The 27,027-nt window shown below is 53.0% G+C and overlaps 1 protein-coding gene across 2 annotated transcripts; it reads left to right on the top strand.

Moving 5' to 3' along the window:
* The first annotated feature begins 4,036 nt into the window (after positions 1-4,036).
* Positions 4,037-26,284, top strand: DPF2 (double PHD fingers 2). 2 transcript variants are annotated; one of them, XM_068424800.1, is made up of 12 exons: positions 4,037-4,087; positions 7,860-8,020; positions 8,875-8,982; positions 9,206-9,369; positions 9,997-10,089; positions 17,498-17,576; positions 18,398-18,439; positions 20,456-20,593; positions 21,686-21,814; positions 22,383-22,495; positions 23,574-23,655; positions 24,254-26,284. In XM_068424800.1, the coding sequence occupies exons 1-12, from the start codon at positions 4,056-4,058 to the stop codon at positions 24,328-24,330; spliced, it is 1,218 nt and encodes a 405-aa protein (XP_068280901.1). In that variant the 5' UTR covers positions 4,037-4,055; the 3' UTR covers positions 24,331-26,284. The 2 variants fall into 2 exon arrangements, with proteins under 2 accessions (XP_068280901.1, XP_068280902.1); XM_068424801.1 differs by lacking the exon at positions 18,398-18,439.
* The last annotated feature ends 743 nt before the right edge of the window (positions 26,285-27,027 follow it).

Here is a 27,027-nt window from a genome sequence, read left to right as displayed (position 1 = left end):
GTTTTGGGTGTTTGGGGGTCGTTTTTTTTCTTGAAGAGCAGCTGCAGTTTGTAGTCGGTTGAGGCAAAGCTTGGCCAACCACCCAACTCATCGAGGTGATGTCAAGTGTTGGCTTTCGACTTGAATTTTTTTAAAGATCCCACAAATTGGTAAATCTAATGTAGTAAAAGGCTCCATCGGGCCGTAGCGTTGCGCCGTCTCTAAGGAGAAGCTAAAAAATCCCTCTCAGGCTGTATTTTGGCAAAAATCTGTGGCTGGAGCTCGGGGTTGGAATTTAAAGTCGTAAATAAGATGCAAAAACAAAAAGCGAAGTGAAGGGTGAGTGACCACCCGGCCGGATTCCTGCGCGCCGGGTGAAATTCATCCTCCCGAAAGTCGCCGTCTCCATCAATTGCAGATTGTTCGGACGCAGGGAGGAAGGAGGGGGTGAAACGCTTTGGCACGCAGAGAGGAATGTGAATCCTTTCTGCTTTTTAAAAAATAATAATTAATTTCCCCAAAATGCCAATTCTGCTGGCGTCGGGGTGACAGACCTTACTGCTCGGCTGCAAGGGCTTCCATTCTCTTTCCCCGTCTCTGAATCGAGGACAAGAGAAGCCTGTTGGATGCAGTAAGGGGGTAAAAGCACGCGGGATCTCGTTTCCTAAATGCCATCGTTAATTAACTGCATCATTTTTAACCGTTTCTGGTAGTTTTAGCCCAGAATGAGGCTGCGTGTGTCCCCCCCCACGTAAGGAATTAAGGAACATCTTGAAGAGCACACTGATTTTTGGCTGGCTTGCTGGAGCCTGACCATGTATATCTTTACATCATCGATTGCTGGTTCATACAGGTATCGTTAATTAACGAGTCATTAGATTAATGAGCTCATAGCTCATCACCACACAACTGTGTCCCGGCTCTTGCTCACTCTTGCCCATCCTCATCTGGCAGGGCGCTCCCACCCTAAAACCAAAACATTTTGGTGGAAACACCAAAGATTAGGAGTTAAACCGAATTTTCAAGCCTTCAGTCTACAAAATAATTAAGAAAATTAGGTTAATTGAGCTCAATCCAGGCAGCTGCTAGGTTTAAGTTCTATTTGATTCCATGCTGTTATAGTTCAGTCCTTACCTGGTCTAAACCACCGGCACTTCCTCCAAACGACACCCATTTACGTGGGGGACGACTTATTTTTAATTATTTTAATTATTATTCCCAGCGATGGGATTGGGGCGGGGTTTAGAGCATCGTTTGGAATTAATTTACCCCGGTGATGGCATATTTTGATGGGAGATGTGGCTCGGAGCATGGACCCACTTTCCTAGTCCCCTCTTTGCTTGCTAACAACGCCGCAGCTGCTGTTTGCTCAAACAATTGGTAAGAAAAAAGCCTGGAATGGGCAATTTTGGGTGGTTTTCAGAGCATTTTGCTTGGTTTTTTACATGGCCCAACACGGGGTGGGTTGCGACAACGTGGCGGTCCTTGTTTTCATGGATTTCACCTTAATTAGTGAATTAACTTGAGCCGGGGATGAAGATGGTTTGAGTTTGCCCCCACCTCTGCCTAATTATCGTCAGCAATTACAAAACTCACTGAGAACTGTCACCGGATCTGGGCAGCAGCTTCCCCACGTTTCGAAATAACCCCATGAGGTAACGGCCAAAATCCCCTTTTCTCCCCATTTTTGCTTCTTCCACTCGTTACAAGCCCAGGGGACAGATTTAGTGTGTTAATTTGGCATTAAATTGACACCTCGCTCGCTCTTGATGGCTGCGTTGATCCGTCCCTCCCTGATCATCCCACTCTGCTCCGGTCCTGGAATCGTGGCACCTTCCCAAGCTCGACCCCAACAGCTGGAAGAGAAACAGGAGCTGGTGTTACAAGGGGCTAAATGGAAAAGATGTTTTAATTTGCTGGATTTTGGTGTTTTTTTACTGCGAAAAGGGGAGGCTCCTTGTCTGCACCACCCCTCCTCCCTCTCTTACCCACCTCTCAGATGATATTTTATATAAACCCCCCGAAATTATCACAATCCTGTTGTTTTTTTTTCCCCATTTTTCCAGGCACGGCTCCTTAGCTGCAAAAAAAACCCCATTTCTTTAATTAATTTTTAGCTATTAGCAATAAAATCATCTGGGATTTCCCCTGTCCTGGAGTTTCTGCACAGGATGGGGGCTTCCTTCGTCCCCTCTCTCCCTTCGCTCCCTAATTAATCACTCCTCAAATTGCCGATTTATGCAAACCCTGGGTGTTTTTTTTTTTTAATACCCTGTTCTAAGCAGCGTGAGTCACTCGGGCAGGAACGCTGTTCCCTGCTGTGACTCAGCCGGCATGTGCCAAACAACCTCTCTTCCTCCTTGCTCTTTTTGGGGAGGTTTAAGGTGGAATAAGTTAACGAGGAGTTTAATTAATTCCAGCGGGGGCAATGGGTGTCCACAAGTGGAGGGTTTGGGGGTACAGGGGGCTCAGCTGTAGGCAGTCCTAGTTACACCACAACTTCTTCATTATCCCCAAGATTTCCCGGCAACGGATTAACGACGCAATAAACTCGGCGAACGCCTACGCCGACATTTGGCGTTTGACCTCCCCGCTGCCGCAAGAGCCTGTAGCCGGAGTGTCACAACCATTAATCACGGTGACGGAGAGTTGATTTTGATTAACGGGGCAGGAAAATAAAAGCGGCTGCACGCACGCAAATAACAGCTGGTGCGGGATTAAGGGGAGGAGGAAGGGCAGAGAGAAAGGTTTAACCTTAAATGTAACTGAGAAAACCAATTTCCCAGCCCACGAGGTGAAAAAAAAACAACAACAAAACACAAAGAAAGTAGAAGTAAGAAGGAAAATAGAAGAATTCACCTGTTATTGGACAAACCACGCTTGCCATGGGGTGTGCGGGCAACCTTGTGCCTGCCTCTCCACCCTGCAGGGTGAATTTTGAGATCTCTGGTTAATTTATGTTTAATAAAAAGGGAAAAGGGCTCAAAAATCTAGATTTTCTGCATGAATTTCTAAAGGAAAAGAGGCGAGGGGGGTTGGTTTTGGGGCATGGCTGTTGTGCTGGCACCAGGCACAGAAACCATAAATACCTGTAGGGAATCTCTGTGGAGGTGTGAGATGGGGAGGACCCTCATTTATCACTCATTTCATCCTCTCCCAACCCCCATTTATCACCCATTTCATCCTCACCTGACCCTCATTTATCCCTCATTTCATCCTCCCCTAACACTCATCCCTCTTTCCTTGTCACCTCCTCCCAGCACCCTTCATCCTTTCCACTCCACCACACTCCTCCTTCCTCATCCCCCACTCCAAACACCCCTTCATCCCTCCCAGCTGCCCTCATCTCCCTTTCTATCCGTCCCTGCTCCCTTCTTACCCCTTTTCCTTCACCCCAGGTTCTTTACTCTTCCACATTTACCTTCCCCCCTCCATTTTGCTCTTCATTCCCCCTCCCTGCCACCCTTCAACCTACCTGCCTCCTCCCATTTTGCCCCTCATTCTTCCTCCCTGCCACCCTTCATCCCCTCACCTTCCCCATTTAACTCCCCCCTCCATTTTGCTCTTCATTCTCCCTCCCCATTTACCTCCCCCCTCCTTTTGCCCCTTATTTCCCTTACTGTCACCCTGCATCCTACCTCCATCTTGCCCTTCATTCTCCCCCCCCCCCTCCATTTTGCCCCTCATCCTCCCTCCCTGTCACCCTTCATCCTCCCTCCCCTCACCCTCCCCACTTACCTCCCCCATTTTCTTCCTGCACCCTTTCTCCGCCCCTTTCCCTCCGATTTCCCCCTTTTCCCTCCATTTTCCTCCCCTTTTCCTTTTGCTCTTCCTCCGCCCCCCCTTCCTCGCGCCTCTCCCTCAGCTTTTCCCGCCTTTTCGCCCCGCGCATGCGCAGCGCGGCACCAACCGCAGCGCACTTTGCGTAAGCGCCCACGCAAGGAGCGGGCGGTCTCGCTTCTGCGCAGGCGCAGAGCGGCCGCTATCCCCCCTCTCGCCGCGCACACCCTCCCTTCCCTTTCCCGACCGCCGCGCATGCGCACTGCGCTGTGCGGGGCCCCGGCGGCGGAGGGAAGATGGCGGCGGTGGTACAGAATGTGGTGAAGCTGTGAGTCCCCGTGTCCCCCCCTAGCCCCCCCCCCCCCCCGGGGGGGGGGAATGGTGCGGCCCGGCCCGGCGCGGGAAACGGGGTTCCCCCCGCCGCGCGCCGTGTCACGGGCGGGACCAAGTGGGTGGAGGGGGGGACACACGCGCTCATTGTTCGAGGGGAACTTTGCTGAGGGGGGGGAATTTCTCCGTACGGTTCCGTGAGGGGGGATCCTCCCGCCCCGTATGGCGCTGTAAGGGGACCTATAGAGCCCTGGGGGTGCGGTGCCCTGAAAGGGGAGCCTATAGGGTCCAACGGGCGGGAGTCTCCTCTATACGGCCCTGTGAGAGTGTCCTGTAGAGGCCGGGGGGGGCGGTCATCCCCATACATCCCTGTGAGAGGGCCTTATACATCCCAGGGAGAGCCCTTACCCCCATAAAGCTCTTTGAAGGAGCTTGATAGAGTGGGAATTGCCCCCTATACATCCTGGGAGGTGTCCTGTAGAGCCCAGGGGTGTCCCCCCGCCGTATGGCCCAGTGAGGGGGCTCTATAGAGCCCTGAGTGTGGATGTTTGCCCTGTGTGAGCGACCCTGTGAGTGAGGCCCCATATGGGTTCCCATATGACCTTGTGGGGGAAGAGGGGTCCCTACTGCATGGTCCTATACGGCTGTGCCCTATAGAGCCCTGCGAGTTGGGGGGGGGTGTCTCCTTAATATGTCCTTGTGAGAGGGGAGGCTGTAGAGCTCTTGGGATGGAGATTCCTCTCCCCATACGGCCCCAGGGGTGGGGTTCCCCCATATAGCCCCATAAAGGCTGAGGGTAGAGGTCTACCCCCTATACAGCCCTATGGGGGGGGCATATATACCCATGGGGAGGTATATAGCCCCCCACTACCCACCCTGCTGTCGGAAGGGGGGTACAGGAGGTCCCCTGTATAGGGACCTATATAGGAGGCCCGTCCTGCCTGGATGGGATTTGTGGACCTGGAGGTGTTTGTTGGACTTTTTTTTTGGCATCTCCCGGTGTTTTTTAGCAGTTTCCTGGTGTTTTTTTGGCATTTCCCAGGGTTTTTTTTTGCTTTTCCAGGATTTTTTTTGGCATCTCCTGGGGTTTTTTGGCGTCTCCCTTCAGCTGGTGGCACTTCAGCCGTGGCTCTGTTGTGTCCATGCTGCAGTTTCCTCCGAAACCTTCCTTCTTGGCGGGGTGTTGGTGCAAAATAGGGTGTGATTTGCACCCCGCAGGGTCTTCTCAGATGAGATGAGGGTTCGTTAAGGGGTGTTGGGGTCTCCTCTGATGAGCTGGGGTTCGTTAAGAGAGGTGACAGCCGTGGGTCTGTCCCTCTTGCAGCCTTTCCACCCTGCAGATGAATTAGGGAAGCTCCTGGAGAAACTTGTGGCCGGCCAAGGGCACGGCTGGACGTGCTGCTGCATTTTTGGGACTCCTTTCTCGTGTTGTTTCTGAGAGAAGCGCAAACCGTGAGTCACAAAACACCTTTTTCAGACTCTTTTTGCCCCGAATTGACGAGCCGATGCTTCGCAACAACGCGCCTTCGCTGGTGCTCCTGCAGATCTGCGGCTTTCGGGGAAGTCGAGGACGTGAAACAGCATCTCACCTCACCTGCCTTCCTCACACAAATGTATTTTATTTATTTTAGAAGCTGACGTTGGGTTTCAAGGCTGCATTTTTTTGGCCGCAGCTTGCCAGCGAGGATGATGGGAGAGCAGCGCAGCAGGATTTGGGGTTTTTTTTAACGTTTTAAAGCCCTTCTACTGTCTCTAGGTACTGTCAGCAAAGAGTTTGGTCTACCAAATCCCTCCCTGTTTTATTTTTCTCCAGACGACGGCAGCAGTTAGGGCAGGACAGTCCTCTCCGACGACTTTTGGGGGCTTTAAATCCCTCCCTGCACAGGAGCCTGTTACCCACCTCGGCATGAAGCCCGCCGTGCCTTTTCCCGGCGGTTTTGGGGGTGGAGGTGGTCACATCCTTTTTTTTGGCTGTTTCCATGCCGTGATCTCTTACCAACGGTGCTAAAACACATAAAACCAGCCGGTTATTTCCACAGCCGTCTGCTGACGCGATGTGTGTTACTGGAATCTGCTCTTGAGGGCACTTACGACTCGCTCAGCAGCCGTCGAAGGCTCTAGGCCGCGCCGTGCCCGCAGGGAGCGATAATCGGGTTCGTTAGAGCTGTTTCAAACACATTAGCCCTCCCCGACGCCTTCGTTAGCTCTTTGCTCGTGCGTTCGGCGCAGGTTTTAAGCAGCGCTTCTCCTTGATGGAGTTTTCTTGGGATTGTTTTGTGGTTGCACGTGGGGATGGGCGAGTGTCCGTGCCTTGAAGCATCCCCTCGGTTTTGGGGATGAAGACCTCCAGGCCGCGTAAGGGGTGATTATAGGGTTGTACGTTGGAGGTGGGGACAAAATCTCTGCTCTTAACGTTCCCCGTGGTCCTTCTCCATCTCCTCAGCGCTCAGGGAGCACTTTAAAACCGTTTCATGAAGCTTTTTTTAGATGCTGAAGCCAAATCCTGGTGCGTTTCTCACCCAGCCAAGGAGCCCTCCGTTAATTTGCAGTTAAAACGACGGCACGTTATTGTTTTGGGGGCTGATTGCTGCTTTTCCCCCCAAAAAAACCCTGAAATCAAGCCAGCAGGAGAGAAACAAGTTGGACAACCAACCTCTTTTTGTGTTTTTATTACCATAAACACCAAGTTTCCCTCCTCTGTGCAACCCCCCTGTTGGCAGGGCTTCGCCTGGACGGTACAAGGGAGATTTAGGGCCCCGCTTTGTTGGTTATCGGGGCACAAACTGAGCTATCGAGGAGTGATTTAGGAGGAAATTAAAAGCTCCGGGAGGGATTTACATCCCCAAACTCCAGGAGTGTGAGAGTCGGCTGGGATTTGGGCTCCCTCTGCAGTCGGCAGAGGGAAAAGAGGCGATTCGGGGCCTTTCTCATGGCTTTTAATTGCTGCTGGGACATGGTTCCCCCTCCCGAAATCGCTGCTGGGGCACCAAGAGCCGTGAGACGAACCCCATTTCTCCCTCCCAGCTCGGGCTGAGCGGGCTCCGTAAGGAAATGAGCACGACAATCCTCGTTTGCATTTAATATTTACCAATATCTTCTTCTTTTCAGTTGGTTTTTCTTCTGGCCGTCTCCCCACGCATCCGACTTTTCCTTTTTCCTAAAAACCCCGTGATAAAGCCATTTCTGTCCCGTTTCCTTCTCCTCTGTCGGGCAAGGTGCCCACGCCTGCTTCCTCCCAGGCAGCCAGGGCATCTTTTGACTCGTTATTCCCTTGTCTAAATTAGCTGTCATGGGTGATTACGGGGCTCCTTGGGCTCCGTGCAGTCCTTCCAGCTGGTATCAACGTGCCCAGATCAATATAAATCGATATAAACACAGAGTGCACTGGGGAGGGGAAAACTCCATCTCCAGCAGCCAGACTCTCAGCTCTTCCCTCTCCCTACCACGCGCGGTGGGAAGATCTCACAGTCCAAATTAACTGTAATTAGCAGCTGTAAGGCTGCGGCGTGGCTGTCGCAGTTCTCCAGCCGAAGGAGGAGCGCGGGGATGCGGCACAAAGAGGTCGTGCTCTTAGAAAAGAGCCTCAGTCCTCGGCGAATGTCGCGTCGAGTTGAGTTTTCACCTCGCAGAGGAGATGTTTCAGGCTGTGCTTTGCCCGAGCAGGGGTCTGGGAAGGAGTGCGGCGTTTCCCTCTCCCAGTGGATGTACTGGGGCAGAACTGGGGCTGGGGGTGGTTGGGGCGAGCACTGAACCTCTTGTTGTTGTCCCAGCCTCGGGGAGCAGTACTACAGGGATGCCATGGAGCAGTGCCACAACTACAACGCCCGGCTGTGTGCCGAGAGGAGCGTCCGCCTGCCTTTCCTCGACTCGCAGACCGGCGTGGCCCAAAGCAACTGCTACATCTGGATGGAGAAACGTCACCGAGGGCCAGGTACGCCGGGAAAACACCGGGCTGGGGACGGGGAGTCGGTGTGGGAAGTGATGGTCCCTCTGTGCTCGGCACTGGTGAGGCCGCACCTCGAATCCTGTGTCCAGTTCTGGGCCCCACACTTCAAGAGAGATGTTGAGGTGTTGGAGCGAGTGCAGAGGAGGGCGACCAAGGTGGGGAAGGGTCTGGAGGGTCTGACCTACGAGGAACGGCTGAGGGAGCTGGGGGTGTTCAGCCTGGAGGAGAGGAGGCTCAGAGGTGACCTTAGTGCAGTCTACAGCTGCCTTAAGGGAGGTTGTAGCAGACAGTCGGCCTCTTCTCCCAGGCAACCAGCGATAGGACAAGAGGACACAGCCTCAAGCTTTGCCAGGGGAGGTTCAGGTTGGCCATCAGGAAGCATTTCTTCTCAGCAAGGGTCATTAGCCATTGGAAGGGGCTGCCCAGGGCGGTGGTGGAGTCACCATCTCTGGGGGGATTCAAAAGCCATGTAGATGTGGTGCTGAGGGACATGGGGTAGTGGTGGCCTTGGCAGTGCTGGATTAAGGCTTGAACTTGATGATCTTAAAGGTCCTTCCCAACCCAAAGCTCCTTTCCAAGCATTTCTTCTCAGCAAGGGTCATTAGCCATTGGAAGGGGCTGCCCAGGGAGGTGGTGGAGTCACCATCTCTGGAGGGGTTTAAGAAAAGCCTGGCCATGGCACTTAGTGCCCTGGTCTAGTTGCCATGGTGGTGTCAGGGCCATGGTTGGACTCGATGAGCCCAGAGGGCTCTTCCAACCTCAGTGATTCTGTGATTCTGGGGTTCTGTGTGTCATCGCCTCGGATAATTTGGGGGGTTTTTGGCTTTTTTTTATTACAGGTTTAGCCGCTGGGCAGCTTTACTCCTACCCCGCGCGCCGCTGGCGGAAGAAACGCCGCGCTCACCCTCCGGAGGACCCGAGGCTTTCCTTCCCTTCTATCAAACCAGGTAAATCCTTCCCACCGCTGCTTTCTGCACACGAAGGGGGTAAATTTTTGGCAATACCGTGCCAAAATGATGGTAAATATCGGTGAGGGTCAGCAAACCCCTTCGCCTGACCCTGCCGTGGCGGGGAAGCTGGCGAACGTGGCTGGGTGAGATGGGATCTCGCTGTGCGACCATGTTCCACCCTGATTTTTCTCTTCCCTTTCGCCCCGCCGGCTCCTTGCAGACACCGATCAGACCCTGAAGAAGGAAGGGCTGATCTCTCAGGATGGCAGCAGCCTGGAAGCCCTGTTGAGAACCGATCCGTTGGAGAAACGCGCCCTCCCGGACCCCCGCATCGACGACGACAGCCTGGGCGAGTTCCCCGTCACCAACAGCCGTGCGCGGAAGGTACGGCAGAGAGAGGGTCTCCTCCTGCTGTGGGGAAAGGGAGGTTTGGCCTAAAACACACACATCTCCACGTTACTGCTCTGATTTTCCACCCCGTTCCTCCTCCCCTCTGCTTTCTCCGCGTCTTTTACCCACAGCAGAAGGATTTAGGATGGATTTTGGGGGGCAGAGATGATGCTGCCAACCTCGTGGGGCTACAGGAGAGTGGGAAGCGAGGGTTTGGCTCCCTGCAGTGATGTCGTGTAGGCAGATGGATGTTCCCTTCCTCACAATCCAGTTAGAAACTCCCCTTGTTCCCAGGAAGGGAGATTCTGGGCCCAAAGTTCAGGGGAAGGGAGATTCTGGCCCCAAAATTCAGGGGAAGGGAGATTCTGGCCCCAAAGTTCAAGGGAAGGGAGATTCTGGCCCCGGAGTTCAGGGGAAGGGAGATTCTGGCCCCAAAGTTCAGGGGAAGGGAGATTCTGGCCCCAAAGTTCAGGGGAAGGGAGATTCTGGCCCCAAAGTTCAGGGGAAGGGAGATTCTGGCCCCAAAGTTCAGGGGAAGGGAGATTCTGGCCCCAAAGTTCAGGGGAAGGGAGATTCTGGCCCCAAAGTTCAGTCTGCAATAACCCCTTCCTTCTTCCCTAGCGGATTCTCGAGCCGGATGACTTCCTGGATGATTTGGATGATGAAGACTATGAAGAAGATACGCCAAAGCGGAGAGGGAAGGGGAAAGCCAAGGTGAGGGCAGGCAGGTGGCTCTGGCTGGGTCCCAGCATTGTTTTGGTGGCGATTCCTGGCAAATTTGAAACGTTGCCGGTGCCGAAACGGCCCCGACACCGGCCAGGGCTCAACTGTGTTGGTGTTGTACCTCACGTTGGGGAAAACTGGGCCGTGCTTGACCTCGTGGGCAGGATGAGCAGAAAACACACCCCGGGGGGCTTGAATACCTCATGTTCGTTAGTGTCCTGGTTTGGCTCAAACCAGGCCAAATAGTCTTAGAGAACCCAAGGTCACTGCTTACAAGTAAAGAGCCGAAGGGGGTTGTACCTGCAGGGAGTAGTGGACGGGGCAGGTGACCCAGGATTGACCAGCAAGGTATTCCATCCCATACATGTCATTCTCACTTTCCTGTTTATCACTAACCCACTGCCTCCTGGAGGTGGGGCCCAGGAGGGAGGGGCCCTCCTGTCTCCCACTGATTGGTACCAGCTTTGCCAAATCTCCAGTTAAAAGCCTGCAGGTGTGATGGCAGTGGAGCTTTTGCATTTTGCCCTCTGCCCGTGCTGGGGGAAGCTACTGCCTTTTCCCCTCTGCCTGTACTGGGGGGAGCAATTCTGCCTGAGGAGGATTTCCAAGCTCTTGATCTTGGTTTTGTACATATTTGTATATATTTGGTTATTTCTATTATTATTGTTATTATATTCTTTTTCATTATTCTAGTTTATTAAAACTGTTTTAACTTTCCAACCCATAAGTCTCTCTCCCTTTTCCCTTTCCCTTTCCCTTGGGCGGGGGGGGAGAGGGTTAACAGAGAGCATCTGCCACCTGGTTAATAGCCAGCCCAGCTTTAAACCGTGACAGATTTATTGGCGCCCAACGTGGGGCTCGAGAGAAGCTCCAACAGGTTGCTCTGATAAGTTGAATCCTGGCTCTGGTGGGAGGAGACCCAGAGAGCTCAGCTGAGAGAATATCAGATTTCTTCCTTTGAGATTTACGAGGGGTTGGAAAGTTAAAACAGATAGTGAAGATGGTGATGTCATTTTTGAATGCTGTGTTATCTCATCTTTTTATGGAGTTTCTTTCACAATTGAGTATTGCAATGATGCCTTACCTGCCGTGGGCACTGTGTTATTGCTTGCTTCTTATGAATGTTTACATGCAGTTTAGCAGTGGGCGCTGGTCGAAATGTATTGTTTTGGTATGGGGTTTGATACTGATTTATGCTGTGATAAACTGGGCAGTTAATATTCCGATCTCTTATCTCTATGACACAATGATGGGCAGCTTTAATCGCGAATCAGTAGCAGCAACTTCATCTGCACGCTCCAGGCGCCCTTTAGCTGATTCTGTTAATGATTACACTTCCAGTTTTACTTTGGGAAATAGTACCTTCTCCTTTTCTGCCAAGCTGATTCCACTAGATTTTGCGAAATTAGGATGGTGCTGTCTAGGTGGCATGTTTTTATTTTTGGTTGTCCTGAATGTGTTTCTGATGTGGGATAAGATTAAATATCGGTGCAGGGACAGTTGTAGGTGTTATGCAGCCACCTCAGATCCTACAGTGTGTACGGCTGCTACAGCCACTCAACCCACTGAAACCTTGGCAGCCTGTACCACAGCTGCTACACCCCCCAAGATGGCCACTGCAGCTACTCAGACTCTCAGCACTCCCACGACAGCCACTGCATCTACTCAGACCCCAGCATCTATCGAATCTGTACCAATTGCTCCTGTAACCAGGAAGAAATACCAAAAGAAATCAGCTCGTGAAGAGAAGGATGATGACTCAGAGCCTTCTAAGACAGAGCCATCATATGACCCAGGTGAGGGCCCTTCTCAGGCAGAGTTAGGGCCCGACACAGATGGGGGTTCCCTTGATTGTCCTTTTAAAGCAGACCCATCACAGAAGAAAGGCCCTTCTAAAGCAGAACTATCACAAGAGGACTCGGACGTAGAGATAACCTACCACTCCTTATCCCTGAAGGACCTGAGAAATATAAGGAAAGACTTCAGCCGTTATGACAGTGAACCTATTATTACCTGGTTGCTCCGATGCTGGGATAATGGGGCAGACAGCATGCAATTGGATGGCAGAGAAGCCAGACAGTTGGGATCCCTGTCCAGAGATGGTGGTATTGATAAAGCGCTCGCAAGAAAGTCAAACACTGTCAGTCTCTGGAGGCGACTCTTGTCAGCTGTAAAGAGCAGGTATCCCTATAAAGATGATGTTATGAGCCACCTAAGCAAATGGACCACTATAGAAAAAGGTATTAACTACCTTAGAGAACTGGCTGTGCAAGAGATCATTTATAGACACCCACGGGACATTGTAGATCCTGTAGATCCTGATGAAGTGGAATGCAACCGATCCATGTTCCGGAAGGTTGTGAAGAATGCTCCACCGACATATACCCATACATTGTCAATATTAGTATGGGGAGAAGATGATATGGCACATTCTACTGTGGGCGAAATGGCTAACTGTATGCGACAGTATGAAGATAGTATTTCTTCCCCACTGCAGGCACGCATCTCGGCTGTGGAAAAACTGACTAAGGAGAACAAGGACTCATTTAAACAACTGTCAGACAAACTGTCCATGATCGAGAATAAACTTGACTCTCTACCTACGCAGGCGCGCGTTGCAGCTGTTAAGAGAAAACGTTCTCCTACAGGACCAGCTCAAAGGAAACGGAACACGTCACGAGGTATCCTGTGGTTTGCCCTGCGTGGTTATGGGGAGGACATGAACAGATGGCATGGACAACCTACCAGTACCCTACAGGCACGAGTACGTGAGTTGCAAGCTAAAAGAAATACCAGAGAGAATTTTTCTAGGAGGACGGCTGCTCCAGTTACCAGTGAGCAGGACCCCAGTCAGGGGAGATGGGCCTCAAATCACTTTTTCCCAAGTGTGAATAGGAGAAATGAAGGTCCAGTCCCTGTGAGCAGCACAAATCCATTTCTTGATTAGGGGGGCCCTGCCTCCAGCCAGGTGGAGGAGAGGGACAACCGGATTTATTGGACTGTGTGGATTCGATGGCCTGGCACATTAAAACCACAAAGGTATCGAGCCTTGGTAGACACTGGTGCACAGTGCACCCTAATGCCATCGGATCATAAAGGGGCAGAATCTATCAGCATTTCAGGAGTAACAGGAGGATCTCAAGTGTTATCTGTATTGGAGGCCGAAGTGAGCCTAACTAAAAATGAATGGAAAAAAGCACCCCATTGTGACTGGCCCAGATGCTCCGTGCATCCTTGGCATAGACTACCTCAAGAGCGGGTATTTCAAGGACCCAAAAGGGTATAGATGGGCCTTTGGTATAGCAGCTGTAGAGACTGAGGACATTAAACAGCTGTCTACCTTGCCTGGCCTCTCAGAAGATCCTTCTGTTGTGGGGTTGCTGAAGGTTGAAGAACAACAGGTGCCAATTGCTACTACCACGGTGCACCGACGACAATATCGCACCAATCGAGACTCCCTGATCCCCATTCATAAACTGATTAGACAATTAGAAAATCAAGGAGTGATTAACAAGACTCGCTCACCCTTTAATAGTCCTATATGGCCAGTGCGAAAGTCTGATGGAGAATGGAGATTAACTGTGGACTATCGTGGCCTAAATGAAGTTACGCCACCGCTGAGTGCTGCTGTGCCAGACATGCTAGAACTTCAATACGAACTGGAGTCAAAGGCAGCCAAGTGGTACGCCACCATAGACATTGCTAATGCCTTTTTCTCTATTCCTTTGGCACCAAAGTGCAGGCCACAGTTTGCTTTTACCTGGAGAGGTATCCAGTACACCTGGAATCGACTGCCCCAGGGGTGGAAACACAGTCCTACTATTTGCCATGGACTGATCCAGACTGCACTAGAAAAGGGTGGAGCTCCAGAACATTTGCAATACATTGATGACATCATTGTGTGGGGTGATACAGCAGCAGAAGTTTTTGACAAAGGGGAGAAAATAATCCAAATTCTTCTGAAAGCTGGTTTTGCCATAAAAAGAGGCAAGGTCAAGGGCCCTGCCCGGGAGATCCAGTTTTTAGGGATTAAATGGCAAGATGGGCGTCGCCAGATCCCGATAGAGGTGATCAACAAAATAACAGCAATGTCCGCACCAACTAACAAAAAGGAAACACAAGCCTTCTTAGGTGTTGTGGGTTTCTGGAGAATGCATATTCCAGATTACAGCCAGATTGTACGCCCTCTTTATCAAGTGACCAGAAAGAAGAATGATTTTCAGTGGGGCCCTGAACAACGACAGGCTTTTGAACAGATTAAACAAGAGATTGTGCATGCAGTAGCCCTTGGACCAGTCCGTACGGGACAAGATGTTAAAAATGTGCTCTACACCGCAGCTGGGGACAATGGTCCTACCTGGAGCCTCTGGCAGAAAGTGCCAGGGGAGACTCGAGGTCGACCCCTAGGATTTTGGAGTCGAGGATACAAGGGCTCCGAGGCCAATTACACTCCAACTGAAAAAGAGATACTGGCAGCATATGAAGGAGTTAGAGCTGCTTCAGAGGTAATTGGTACTGAAGCACAACTTCTCCTAGCACCTCGACTACCAGTACTAGGCTGGATGTTCAAGGGTAAGGTTCCCACTACCCATCATGCAACTGATGCGACGTGGAGTAAATGGATTGCATTAATTACGCAGAGGGCTCGAATAGGAAACCCTAATCGCCCAGGAATCTTAGAAGTAATCATGGACTGGCCAGAAGGCAAAGACTTCGGAATGCCACCAGAAAAGGAGGTGACACGTGCTGAAGAAGCCCCACCATATAATGAACTACCAGAGGATGAGAAGCAGTATGCGCTGTTCACCGATGGATCCTGCCGTCTTGTAGGAAAGCATCGGAAGTGGAAAGCTGCTGTATGGAGTCCTATACGACGAGTCACAGAAGCCACAGAAGGACAAGGTGAATCAAGTCAATTTGCAGAAGTAAAAGCCATCCAGCTGGCTTTAGACATTGCTAAACGAGAAAAGTGGCCAAGGCTGTATCTTTATACTGACTCATGGATGGTGGCAAATGCCTTGTGGGGGTGGTTAAAGCAGTGGAAGCAAAGCAACTGGCAGCGCAAAGGGAAACCTATTTGGGCTGCTAAATTGTGGCAAGATATTGCTGCTCGGCTAGAGAAACTAGTCGTGAAGGCACGTCATGTAGATGCTCACGTACCTAAAAGTCGGGCAACTGAGGAACATCGAAACAACCAACAAGCGGATCAAGCTGCTAAAGTGTTCCAAATAGATTTGGACTGGGAACACAAAGGTGAACTATTTTTAGCTCGGTGGGCTCATGACACTTCAGGTCATCAAGGGAGAGATGCAACATACAGATGGGCTCGTGACCGAGGGGTGGACTTAACCATGGACTCTATTGCACAGGTTATCCATGATTGTGAAACATGCGCCGCAATTAAGCAAGCCAAACGGTTAAAACCTTTGTGGTATGGGGGACGGTGGTTGAAATATAAATATGGGGAGGCCTGGCAAATTGACTATATCACACTCCCTCAAACCCGCCAGGGTAAACGCTATGTGCTTACCATGGTGGAGGCGACCACCGGATGGTTGGAAACATACTCTGTGCCCCATGCCACTGCCCGGAACACTATTCTGGGCCTCGAAAAGCAAATCTTGTGGCGACATGGCACGCCAGAGAGAATTGAGTCGGACAATGGGACTCATTTCAAAAACAGTCTCACAGACAACTGGGCCAAAGAGCATGGCATTGAATGGGTATATCACATCCCCTATCATGCACCAGCCTCTGGGAAAATTGAACGGTATAATGGGCTGTTAAAAACTACCCTGAAAGCAATGGGGGGTGGAACCTTTAAAAACTGGGATAAACATCTGGCACAAGCTACCTGGTTAGTTAACACCAGGGGATCTATCAATCGAGCTGGCCCTGCTCAGTCAGACCTTCTACATACAGTAGAAGGAGATAAAGTCCCTGTGGTGCATGAAAGGAATCTATTGGGAAAAACTGTCTGGATTGTTCCTGCAACGGGCAAAGGTAAACCCATTCGTGGGATTGCTTTTGCTCAGGGACCTGGATGTACTTGGTGGGTGATGTTGCAAGATGGTGAAGTCCGATGTGTCCCTGAAGGTGATCTGATTATGGGTGAGACTACTTAAGTCTGAACTGCATGTTGTTGCTGCATAAGTGTCTTTTAGGTTAAGACAGTGGTGATGCGACCGGAGCTAGCTTCATCAAGTGGCGTCCAGTAACCTCCTCGAGTCTGCAATCTTTAACCTGCAACCCGTGGGCACGAACCATGACAAAAGAGAGACTGCTAGCCAGAAAGACTGCTGAGAGACTGCTAACCAGATGCAAACCCACAATCCTGAACCAAATGAACTTGATGGACTTTTTGCATAAAGATGAATCATAGACTAGTGATATGTATATATATATTTGAAAATGAAAAGGTAGTGGTGATCTGAGTATGACATGAATGGTATGGAATAAGGGGTGGAATGTCCTGGTTTGGCTCAAACCAGGCCAAATAGTCTTAGAGAACCCAAGGTCACTGCTTACAAGTAAAGAGCCGAAGGGGGTTGTACCTGCAGGGAGTAGTGGACGGGGCAGGTGACCCAGGATTGACCAGCAAGGTATTCCATCCCATACATGTCATTCTCACTTTCCTGTTTATCACTAACCCACTGCCTCCTGGAGGTGGGGCCCAGGAGGGAGGGGCCCTCCTGTCTCCCACTGATTGGTACCAGCTTTGCCAAATCTCCAGTTAAAAGCCTGCAGGTGTGATGGCAGTGGAGCTTTTGCATTTTGCCCTCTGCCCGTGCTGGGGGAAGCTACTGCCTTTTCCCCTCTGCCTGTACTGGGGGGAGCAATTCTGCCTGAGGAGGATTTCCAAGCTCTTGATCTTGGTTTTGTACATATTTGTATATATTTGGTTATTTCTATTATTATTGTTATTATATTCTTTTTCATTATTCTAGTTTATTAAAACTGTTTTAACTTTCCAACCCATAAGTCTCTCTCCCTTTTCCCTTTCCCTTTCCCTTGGGCGGGGGGGGAGAGGGTTAACAGAGAGCATCTGCCACCTGGTTAATAGCCAGCCCAGCTTTAAACCGTGACAGATAGCCACTAATGAGCATTAATTGCCCCAAACCACCTACCACAGCGTGCTGAGAGGACGGTAGAGAGATCTGGCGTGGATCTGCCCCTTCCCAAAGAGGGAAACACCCCCTGAGGATCCCGAGGGGTTCGGGCCGTCCCTCGATGCCCCACGCAGCCGCCCTCGCTGCTCGCAGCCGTTTCGGGCTGTACCCACTATGTGGCAGTGTTGGATCACGCTCTCCTCCCACGCTGGATCACCGGTGGTGTCCTCCCCGCCATCCAGGGCCACGATTTTCCCTAAACCTTGGCTTTTTCCCCTTGTTTTATCCAGGGGAAAGGTGTCAGCGGGGCTCGCAAGAAGCTGGATGCAGCTATATTAGAGGACCGGGATAAACCCTACGCTTGCGACAGTGAGTACTAAAAACCTCTCCTTTTGGGATCCGTTGAGTTGTCCACTGAGATTTGGGGTTTAAACCTTCAAAAGTAGATTTACACGTCCAGGGGAGGGTGGTTTTGAACCCCTCGGACTCTCAGCCCTCCGACGGTCGAAGACGGCTGGAGTTTTCCCACGGGGAGCGCGCTCCTCTCGCCCTGTGCAGCCACCCAGCACGTAGAAACGGGGAGAAACCTCTCCTGGTCTTGCAGACACCCCCCCAAAGGTTTAAAACATCCCCCCCTCGTTTTCCCAGCCGGCTTTCCAGTAGGATCTGTGTCCATCAGGCTGGTTTTGAAGCCGGCCGGAGTCCCCCCCACCCTGACCCTCGCGCTATCGTGCCTCGTTAAAGCCACTTAATGAGTTTGTACCTGCGATACGCAACACCGTGGGCTGGTCCTGCTCTGGCTAAAAACCTCCTCAGCTCCAGGGGCAGGGATTGGATTTCGGAGGCCGTACCTTCCTCTGCAAGCCCAGGGTTGCCGATGCTTCCTCCTCACCTCCCTTCCTCCTCCTCAAGCTGGGGGAAAACCCAAAACCCAGCGATTTAATGGGGTGAACGGGGCAAAAAAGGGCAAGTGAGGCTTTGAAATTCCCTTTCTCTCTTCTTCCTCCTGTCCTGTGAGACCTGACACTGGCTTCTTCCAAAAAAACAGCCCCAAACCCGAAGTAGTTGTGTTTTTCCTCCCCTTTTTTCTTGTTTTACGAGTCCGTCTGTCGCTTGGCACGGGTGCGTGTGCGTTGACCTGGCACGTGTGTGTGTGTGTGTTTTCTCACGACTCTCTTTCTGTGTTTCAGATAGTTACAAACAAAAGCATACCTTGAAACCTCCCGATCGAGGTAGTCCACTCTCTGTCTGCTTTTTTTAATTTCCTTCCTGCCTTTCTTCTCCTGGAACGTTAGGGGTTATTTTTTTTTCACCAAACCTTGCTGGAGCCTACGGGAAAGGGACGGGGGGGGGACACACATGCGGGAGAAGGGGAGGGGGAAGCCAAAGGCCACCGAGCGACGTCAAAGCCGGCCACGGGATCCGGCAGCTCCTCACCGGGCTCGCCTGACCCTTCTCCAGCAGGGAGGAGCGGTCGTGCGTGCCGGCAGAGCGGCCTCCCGAGAGGGAAAACAAAGATTAATCCCCCCCCGTGGTGGTGGGGATGGGGAAAAAACACCATGTTTCCACCAAACCCCTTCCCTCGCTCCCGGATCCCACGCGCCCGCGACGTGCCCCCTTCCTTTTAAGCCACCCCGGAGCACGTCGTGGCTTCTCTCGCCAAAAAAACACCTTTTTGCTTTAAAATAAGCCCCAAAAAGGGGCAGCTGCAGGTGCAGGTTGGCCGTTGGCGGTGGGCTGTGAGTAAACACCCGCGGCCGAGCCGGAGAGCCGGGCTCTTCGCGGCGGCTCCTCTTCCTCACCGTCGGGGAGGAGGAAACCTGACTCGTGTTTAGATACCGACCTGCCTGTTTTGAGGGGGAAAAAGGTCAATTTTAAGCTCCACGGTGGGGGGGAAGCGGGGGAAGAAAACGCCGCCCGCCAGCTCCGCGTGGCTGCTCACGGGGCCGACCCCACGGTGCCCTCGCTTGGCGCTGGGCAGCCGGAATTGGCTGTAATAAGGTTGTAATTGCTGCTTTTCGGGTTGTTTTTCCCCTGGCGCCGCTTGCTGCGGATCGCCCGAAGCCGAGCGTGTGTCCCTGGGGGTGACAAACATCCCACAGACCCCTTTGCCCCCCGGGGAGGGGGAATCTGTGGATCCAGAGAGGTCCGGGATGTAACGGAAAAGCTCCAGGCTCAGGAAATCTCATCCCAAAGCGACTTTTTCCTGGTTTACCTGGATGCCCTGAAAAGATGCAGGGAAAACCCGTTGCCAAATCCAACCTCCAGGCCCCATAAATCCCCCCCTGGCTCTTTTGGGGGAGATTTCACTCCACTCTGCGTCCTCGTGCCGGGCCAGCCTCCCTCAACCGTGCCAGGAGGGTGCAAGGCCGGTGCTGGCTTCGTGCTCATCCTGCCTGTGCCCATACGGGGCTGAAAGGGGGTTTTGGGGTGTCCTCGGGGCCTCGTGGTTTAAAAAGCTGCCAAAAAATCCCTGGAAAGTGGGTGCCAGTGAGCTGAGAGCCCGATCCCCGGCAGGGAAGGTGCTTCCCCGCTCCGTGGGTGCTCAGAGATCCCCCCCAAAGAAGCGCCCGCTGCCAGACCAAGGGCGAAAGCTCCCGACCCCCTAAGAAATAGGGCAGAAAGCGGGCAGATCGATGGCGTTTGGGGAGGTGGGTGATCTCCTGCCGCGCTCAGGTCGGGTTTGGAGGAGCCAGGTGGGTCCGAGGAGGGAGCGGAGCCAGGATGTGCCCGCGGCGGCTGCGCTTTCCCTCCTTGGGGTCCCAAAAAAAGGGGTTTCCCCTTCGTGCACGTTGAAGACAACCTCTTTTTCACCTGGCTGGTGCAGGAGATGGTGTTTGGGTGGGAAATTCCCCCCCCCAGTATCCTTCCAACTGGGTTTTGATGCTTGGCTTGATCCCCGCATGGTTTCGCTCCTTTACCGAGGGCTGTAGCGCTGCGTTTAACGAGCTGCCCTCGTTATCTGCCCACCGTGGGTGTCGATCACCCACCAAATCAGGTTTAGCCTCCCAGGGTGGGATGCACGGAGGAAGCTGCGGCTGCTCCAGCCCCGCTCCGGAGGGTCCAGCCCCAAATCCCTTCGTTAAGACGTTCCTGGGTGGTTTTACTCAATTCCAGGTGATTTTGGGGCAGAGGGGGAGCAGCCTCCGAGCCCGGAGCCGGGACCAGGGGGACACCGGATGATTTGGGGTGCGGGGATCTCGCTCCTCGCCGCCCTGAGCTCAGACTTCTCCCGTTTCTATCCATAGTCTGCGGGAAACGATACAAGAATCGCCCGGGATTGAGCTACCACTACGCTCACTCCCACCTGGCCGAGGAAGAAGGCGACGACAAGGACGATTCGCAGCCCCCGACTCCCGTCTCGCAACGATCGGAGGAGCAGAAATGTAAGTGAAATGCCCAAAAATCCCTCGTGAAAAAGGCAGCGGAGCCCCAAACCCACCTGTGCCAGGGCTGGGAGCGAGCGGCATCCCTTCCCTGATGCTTGTGAGCATCCTGGCCTCTATGAGGACTAGTGTGGCCAGCCGGTCTGGGCAAGTGATGGTCCCTCTGTGCTCGGCACTGGTGAGGCCGCACCATGAATCCTGTGTCCAGTTGTGGGCCCCGCACTTCAAGAAAGATGTTGAGGTGTTGGAGCGAGTGCAGAGGAGGGCGACCAAGGTGGGGAAGGGTCTGGAGTGTCTGACCTCCGAGGAACGGCTGAGGGAGCTGGGGGTGTTTAGCCTGGAGAAGAGGAGGCTCAGAGGTGACCTTAGTGCAGTCTACAACTACCTGAAGGGAGGTTGGAGCGGACAGTCAGCCTCTTCTCCCAGCGCTAGGACAAGAGGACACAGCCTCAAGCTTGTCCAGGAGAGGTTCAGGTTGGCCATCAGGAAGCATTTCTTCTCAGCAAGGGTCATTAGCCATTGGAAGGGGCTGCCCAGGGAGGTGGTGGAGTCACCATCTCTGGAGGGATTCAAAAGCCATGTAGATGTGGTGCTGAGGGACGTGGGTTAGTGGTGGCCTTGGCCGTGTTGGGTTATGGTTGGACTTAGAGAATCCATGAGGTTGGAAGAGCCCTCTGGGGTCATCGAGTCCAACCATTGCCCTGACACCACCATGGCAACATGGGCTTAAAGGTCCTGGGCTTAAAGGTCCTTCCCAACCCAAAGCTCCTTTTCAAGCATTTCTTCTCAGCAAGGGTCATCAGACACTGGAAGGGGCTGCCCAGGGAGGTGGTGGAGTCACCATCTCTGGGGGGGTTGAAGACAAGACTGGCCATGGCACTTAGTGCCCTGGTCTAGTTGCCATGGTGGTGTCAGGGCAACGGTTGGACTCGATGGGCCCAGAGGGCTCTTCCAACCTCACTGATTCTGTGTGATTCTGTGGAAAGGCTGCTCCGAGCGGTGGGATTTGCACCGTGGAAGTGTTTCCTCCCGGTGCCGCACGGAAAGCCGCCGCCCCGTGGCTGACACGTCTCTCCTGCTCCGCTTTCCCAGCCAAGAAAGGCCCCGACGGGCTGGCTCTGCCCAACAACTACTGCGATTTCTGCCTGGGGGACTCCAAAATCAACAAGAAAACGGGGCAGCCGGAGGAGCTGGTCTCGTGCTCGGACTGCGGGCGATCAGGTAACGGGGGAGAGCGGCCTCCCCTGCCTTCCTCCCCCTCCCCTGCCTTCCTCCTCTCTCCCCTGCCTTCCTCCTCTCTCCCCTGCCTTCCTCCTCTCTCCCCTGCCTTCCTCCTCTCTCCCCTGCCTTCCTCCTCTCTCCCCTGCCTTCCTCCTCTCTCCCCTGCCTTCCTCCTCTCTCCCCTGCCTTCCTCCCCTTCCCCTGCCTTCCTCCCCTTCCCCTGCCTTCCTCCTCTCTCCCCTGCCTTCCTCCTCTCTCCCCTGCCTTCCTCCTCTCTCCCCTGCCTTCCTCCCTCTCCCCTGCCTTCCTCCTCTCTCCCCTCCTTCCTCCTTTCTCCCCTGCCTTCCTCCTCTCTCCCCTGCCTTCCTCCCTCTCCCCTGCCTTCCTCCTCTCTCCCCTGCCTTCCTCCTCTCTCCCCTGCCTTCCTCCTCTCTCCCCTGCCTTCCTCCTCTCTCCCCTGCCTTCCTCCTCTCTCCCCTGCCTTCCTCCTCTCTCCCCTGCCTTCCTCCTCTCTCCCCTGCCTTCCTCCTCTCTCCCCTGCCTCACCTCTCCCCTGCCCCTTTCGCAGGGCACCCCTCCTGCCTGCAGTTCACCCCGGTGATGATGGCGGCCGTGAAGACGTACCGCTGGCAGTGCATCGAGTGCAAGTGCTGCAACATCTGCGGCACCTCCGAGAACGACGTGAGTAACCCCCAAATGGCAGAGGAACCCCCTGGAATGACAGGAGAACCCCCCAAAAAACAACAGGAGCACCCCTAGAATGACAGGAGCACCCCCAGGAGTGACAGGAGCACCCCAAGAATGACAGGAGCACCCCCAGGAGTGACAGGAGCACCCCCAGAACGATGGGAGCACCCCTAGAAGGAGCAGCTCACCCTCCAGGGGCACCCCAGGTGGTTTTGGGGGAAAATCTTTGTATTTTAATAATCTGTAGGACACAGCAGTCTGTTTTGGGGGGAAATATTTGTGCTTTTATAGTTCCTAGGGCACAGGAGAGTTTTTTTAGGGAGAAAGCTTTGTGCTCTAATAGTCTGCAGGACACAACAGGGTCTTTTTTGTGGGAAATTGTTGTGTTATTAAAGGTTCGTAGCAGAGAGCGGTCGTTTGGGGTGAAATCTTTGGGTTTTCATAGTCTGTAGGACACTGGAGAGTTTTTAGGGAGAAATCTTTGGGGTTTCATAGTCTGTAGGATACAGGAGTCTTTTTAGGTGGAAATCTTTGGGTTTTCATAGTCTGTAGGACACTGGAGAGTCTTTTTAGGGGGAAATCTTTGGGTTTTCATAGTCTGTAGGACACTGGAGAGTCTTTTTAGGGAGAAATCTTTGGGTTTTCATAGTCTGTAGGACACTGGAGAGTCCTTTTAGGGAGAAATCTTTGGGGTTTCATAGTCTGTAGGACACTGGAGAGTCTTTTTAGGGGGAAATCTTTGGGTTTTCATAGTCTGTAGGACACTGGAGAGTCTTTTTAGGGGGAAATCTTTGGGCTTTCATAGTCTGTAGGACACTGGAGAGTCTTTTTAGGGGGAAATCTTCGGGGTTTCATAGTCTGTAGGACACTGGAGAGTCTTTTTAGGGAGAAATCTTTGGGCTTTTGGTAGCCTGGAGGACACGGCGACGTCTTTCTGGTCGCTCCGACAGAGCTCGGAGGTCCCCAGAGAGGGACCCTCATCCCCTCCCGTCCCCTCCACGCTGTCCTGCAGCCAAGGCCGGGTTGAATCATCCGAATTTTCCCCCCTCTTTTCCCCCCCGCTTCGGCTTAGGACCAGCTGCTCTTCTGCGACGACTGCGACCGCGGCTACCACATGTACTGTCTGACCCCCCCCATGTCGGAGCCGCCCGAAGGTGAGTCCCCCCCAAACCCCAAAGTCCTCCCTCTCCCCTTCAGAAATGGGTCAAAACAAGCAGAATTCAGCCCAGGATATTTCTCAGCCATCCAGACCCGTGGGGTTTTGGGGCGATTGTGGTTCTGTCGTGCCAGGATGGAGAACGATGGGGTCCATCGTTCCACTGTGCCCTAATTACTCCTCCTCTGCTCCGCCGGAGACACAGAAAAGCCTTTTATCACCCCAAAATCCATCACCGACATCCCTCACGCCCCAAAACATCTCTGTATTGGCTGGTAAAGCCGAGGGGGATCGCTGCTCTTCCTCCTCTTCCTCCCACCTTTGACTCCTGGCGTCGAAGTGAAAAAAAAAACCCCAAAATCTCGATGACGCCTCTCAGCCGGTTAATTATCCCAGCAGTTAATTATTAACCCCTCTCCTGGCTGCCTTTGCTCGAAGGTTAACGAGGAGGAGGAAGGCTTGCGGGGTCACAAACCCACAAACAGCCCTGTAACACCCCCCCGCTTTATTCTCTACGTGTAATTAAGAAGCCGTGACCCTTAACGAAGCCCTAACGAGGGCGAAACCAGGCCACCCACGTGTCCTTCTCTCCGCAGGGAGCTGGAGCTGCCACTTGTGTCTGGACCTGCTGAAGGAAAAAGCTTCCATCTACCAGAACCAGAACAGCTCCTGATCCCGCTCCGCCGACGGGACGGGCTCCCCGGTGCCCCCGTTTCACGCGGTTCCCTTTTTTTTGGGGTCTTTTTTCTTTTTTTTTCTTTTTTTTAACCCTTCCCCCTATTTTTTTGGGTTGATTTGGGTTTTTTTTATCGCTTGGGGAGGGGGTGTCGGGGTTTTTATTCATTTTTGCCCCACGAGGGTTTATTTCTCACCTCCCCACAGCACGATGGGTCCTGTCCCCCCCCTGCAGGGACGGGGCGATGCTGCCGTGTCCCCACCCCGCACAGCGGCTTCGGTGGTGGCACCGCAGGGTCCCCAGGGACCCCGTCCCGACTGAGGGGACACGTGGCCCTTCCCATCGCTGTTCCCTGGCTTTTCCACCCAAAACGAGGTGCCCAAATCCACTCTGCCACCTCCCCGGCAACGCGGCGTGCCAAATAAATGGCTTTTTCCCCCTTTTCTTGTGAGAATTCAGACCCCCGCCCCCGCCGGCGTCGCGGTTTTGGGGCTTTTTGTTATGTTTTTTATTTTTTAGAGTGAGATTTTTTCCCCCTCCCCAGTTTTATTTCCTTTTTTTCTCCCCATTTTTATCATTTCTGTTCACCCCCCCCAGCTCTCCCGCCTCGGAGGATGCTCCCCACAGCCCGGCCGATCCCTCCCCAGCCCAGACGAGGCCTTACACCCCGACATCCTCCTCCGGCCGCCACGAAACGGGGCAAAATCCCTCGATTTTGGGGTTTTCCTTTGCTCCCCCACGGCCCGTCCCCCCCCAGCCCGTCACGGTCACACAGGGTTTGTTTTGGGGTTGGGGGGGGATTTATTTTTTGGGGGAAAAAGCAACTTTCACCCCCAGAACGCCGCTGACGGGGAGAAGCGGGAGACGCCGCTGGTTTGGGGCTCTCCGGGGCCACCCCGGTGTCCCCCCCTGCCCCCCCCAAGGGTCCCGGTGACTGAATGTGCCTGTTTTTTCTAAAAATCAACTTAAAAACCTACCTCCGAACCCCCCCTCCCTGCCACCACCCCCCGATTTCACCCCCCAGAACCCCCCAGAAGAGAGGAGCCAACCGGGATGGCGGCGGAGCAGCCCCATGAGCAGAAAAATTGCCCCAAAATTACTGAAGTAGCCCCAAAAAATGACCAAAATAGCCCCAAAACACACTGAAATAACCCCAAATTGACCCAAATGGCCCCAAAACGCACCGAAATGACCCCAAATTGACCCAAATGGCCCCAAAACGTACCGAAATAACCCCAAATTGACCAAAATGGCCCCAAAACACACTGAAATAACCCCAAATTGACCAAAATGGCCCCAAAACGCACCGAAATAACCCCAAATTGACCAAAATGGCCCCAAAATGCACCGAAATAACCCCAAATTGACCAAAATGGCCCCAAAACGCACCGAAATAACCCCAAATTGACCAAAATGGCCCCAAAACGCACCGAAATAACCCCAAATTGACCAAAATGGCCCCAAAACGTACCGAAATAACCCCAAATTGACCCAAATGGCCCCAAAACGCACCGAAATAACCCCAAATTGACCCAAATGGCCCCAAAACGCACCGAAATAACCCCAAATTGACCAAAATGGCCCCAAAACGCACCGAAATAACCCCAAATTGACCCAAAGAGCCCATAATTAACCAAAACCACTCAAAATTGACCAAAATCCCTAAAAACCACCTCAGACGTGGGTGACGAAGCGGCTCCAGCCCTGTGGTTTCTCTCCTCCCCCTCCTTGAGCGCGATTCGGGTAGAAATGAAGATGTTTTGGTTAAAAATGAGGGGGGAAACCCCCATTTTTCGCGCCCTGACGGGGACGGGACGACGAAATGTCCCGAAACGGGTGGGTTTGACCCCAATTTCCCCTCGGCAAAGCTTCACGGTTGTGTCTTATCCGGAAAAGAAACAAAAAGTGACACCAAAACGGCTTGTTTTCGTAATAAAAATGGCTGAAAACGCAGCGGTGTGGAAGTGAGGGCGTTTTGGGGCAAAACCGGGGCGTTTTGGGGCAAAAATGAGTTTGGGGGCAAAAATGGGGAGTTTGGGGGCAAAAATGGGGAGTTTTGGGGCAAAAGGGGGCGTTTTGGGGCAAAAGGGGAGTTTTGGGGCAAAAAGGGGGAGTTTGGGGGCAAAAACAGGGCGTTTTGGGGCACAAAGGGGGAGTTTTGGGGCACAAAGGGGGAGTTTTGGGGCAAAACCGGGGCGTTTTGGGGCAAACCCGGGGAGTTTTGGGGCAAAACCAGGGAGGTTTGGGGCAAAAATGGGGAGGTTTGGGGCAAAAACGAGTTTGGGGGCAAAAATGGGGAGGTTTGGGGCAAAACTGGGGAGTTTTGGGGCAAAAAGGGGGCGTTTTGGGGCAAAAGGGGAGTTTGGGGGCAAAAATGGGGAGTTTGGGGGCAAAAATGGGGAGTTTTGGGGCAAAACCGGGAGTTTTGGGGCAAAAATGGGGCGTTTTGGGGCACAAAGGGGGAGTTTGGGGGCACAAAGGGGGAGTTTTGGGGCAAAACCGGGGCGTTTTCGGGCAAAAGGGGTGTTTTGGGGCAAACCCGGGGAGTTTTGGGGCAAAACCAGGGAGGTTTGGGGCAAAAATGGGGAGGTTTGGGGCAAAAACGAGTTTGGGGGCAAAAATGGGGAGGTTTGGGGCAAAAATGGGGAGTTTTGGGGCAAAACTGGGGAGTTTTGGGGCAAAAAGGGGGCGTTT

Source organism: Nyctibius grandis, unplaced genomic scaffold (genome assembly GCF_013368605.1).
Source record: "Nyctibius grandis isolate bNycGra1 unplaced genomic scaffold, bNycGra1.pri scaffold_81_arrow_ctg1, whole genome shotgun sequence".
Taxonomy (NCBI): Eukaryota; Metazoa; Chordata; class Aves; order Nyctibiiformes; family Nyctibiidae; genus Nyctibius; species Nyctibius grandis.
Note: the sequence above shows the minus strand (reverse complement) of the source record. Positions and strands in the feature narration are given on the sequence as shown.

What these genes read in the sequence shown, in the direction of transcription:
- DPF2 (XM_068424800.1), top strand. Translation starts at nt 4,056, where the DNA reads ATGGCGGCGGTGGTACAGAATGTGGTGAAGCT. An exon ending in ACGATCGGAGGAGCAGAAAT is followed by an intron (nt 20,594 to 21,685) that starts GTAAGTGAAATG and finishes CCGCTTTCCCAG; the next exon opens with CCAAGAAAGGCCCCGACGGG. An exon ending in CATGTCGGAGCCGCCCGAAG is followed by an intron (nt 23,656 to 24,253) that starts GTGAGTCCCCCC and finishes TTCTCTCCGCAG; the next exon opens with GGAGCTGGAGCTGCCACTTG.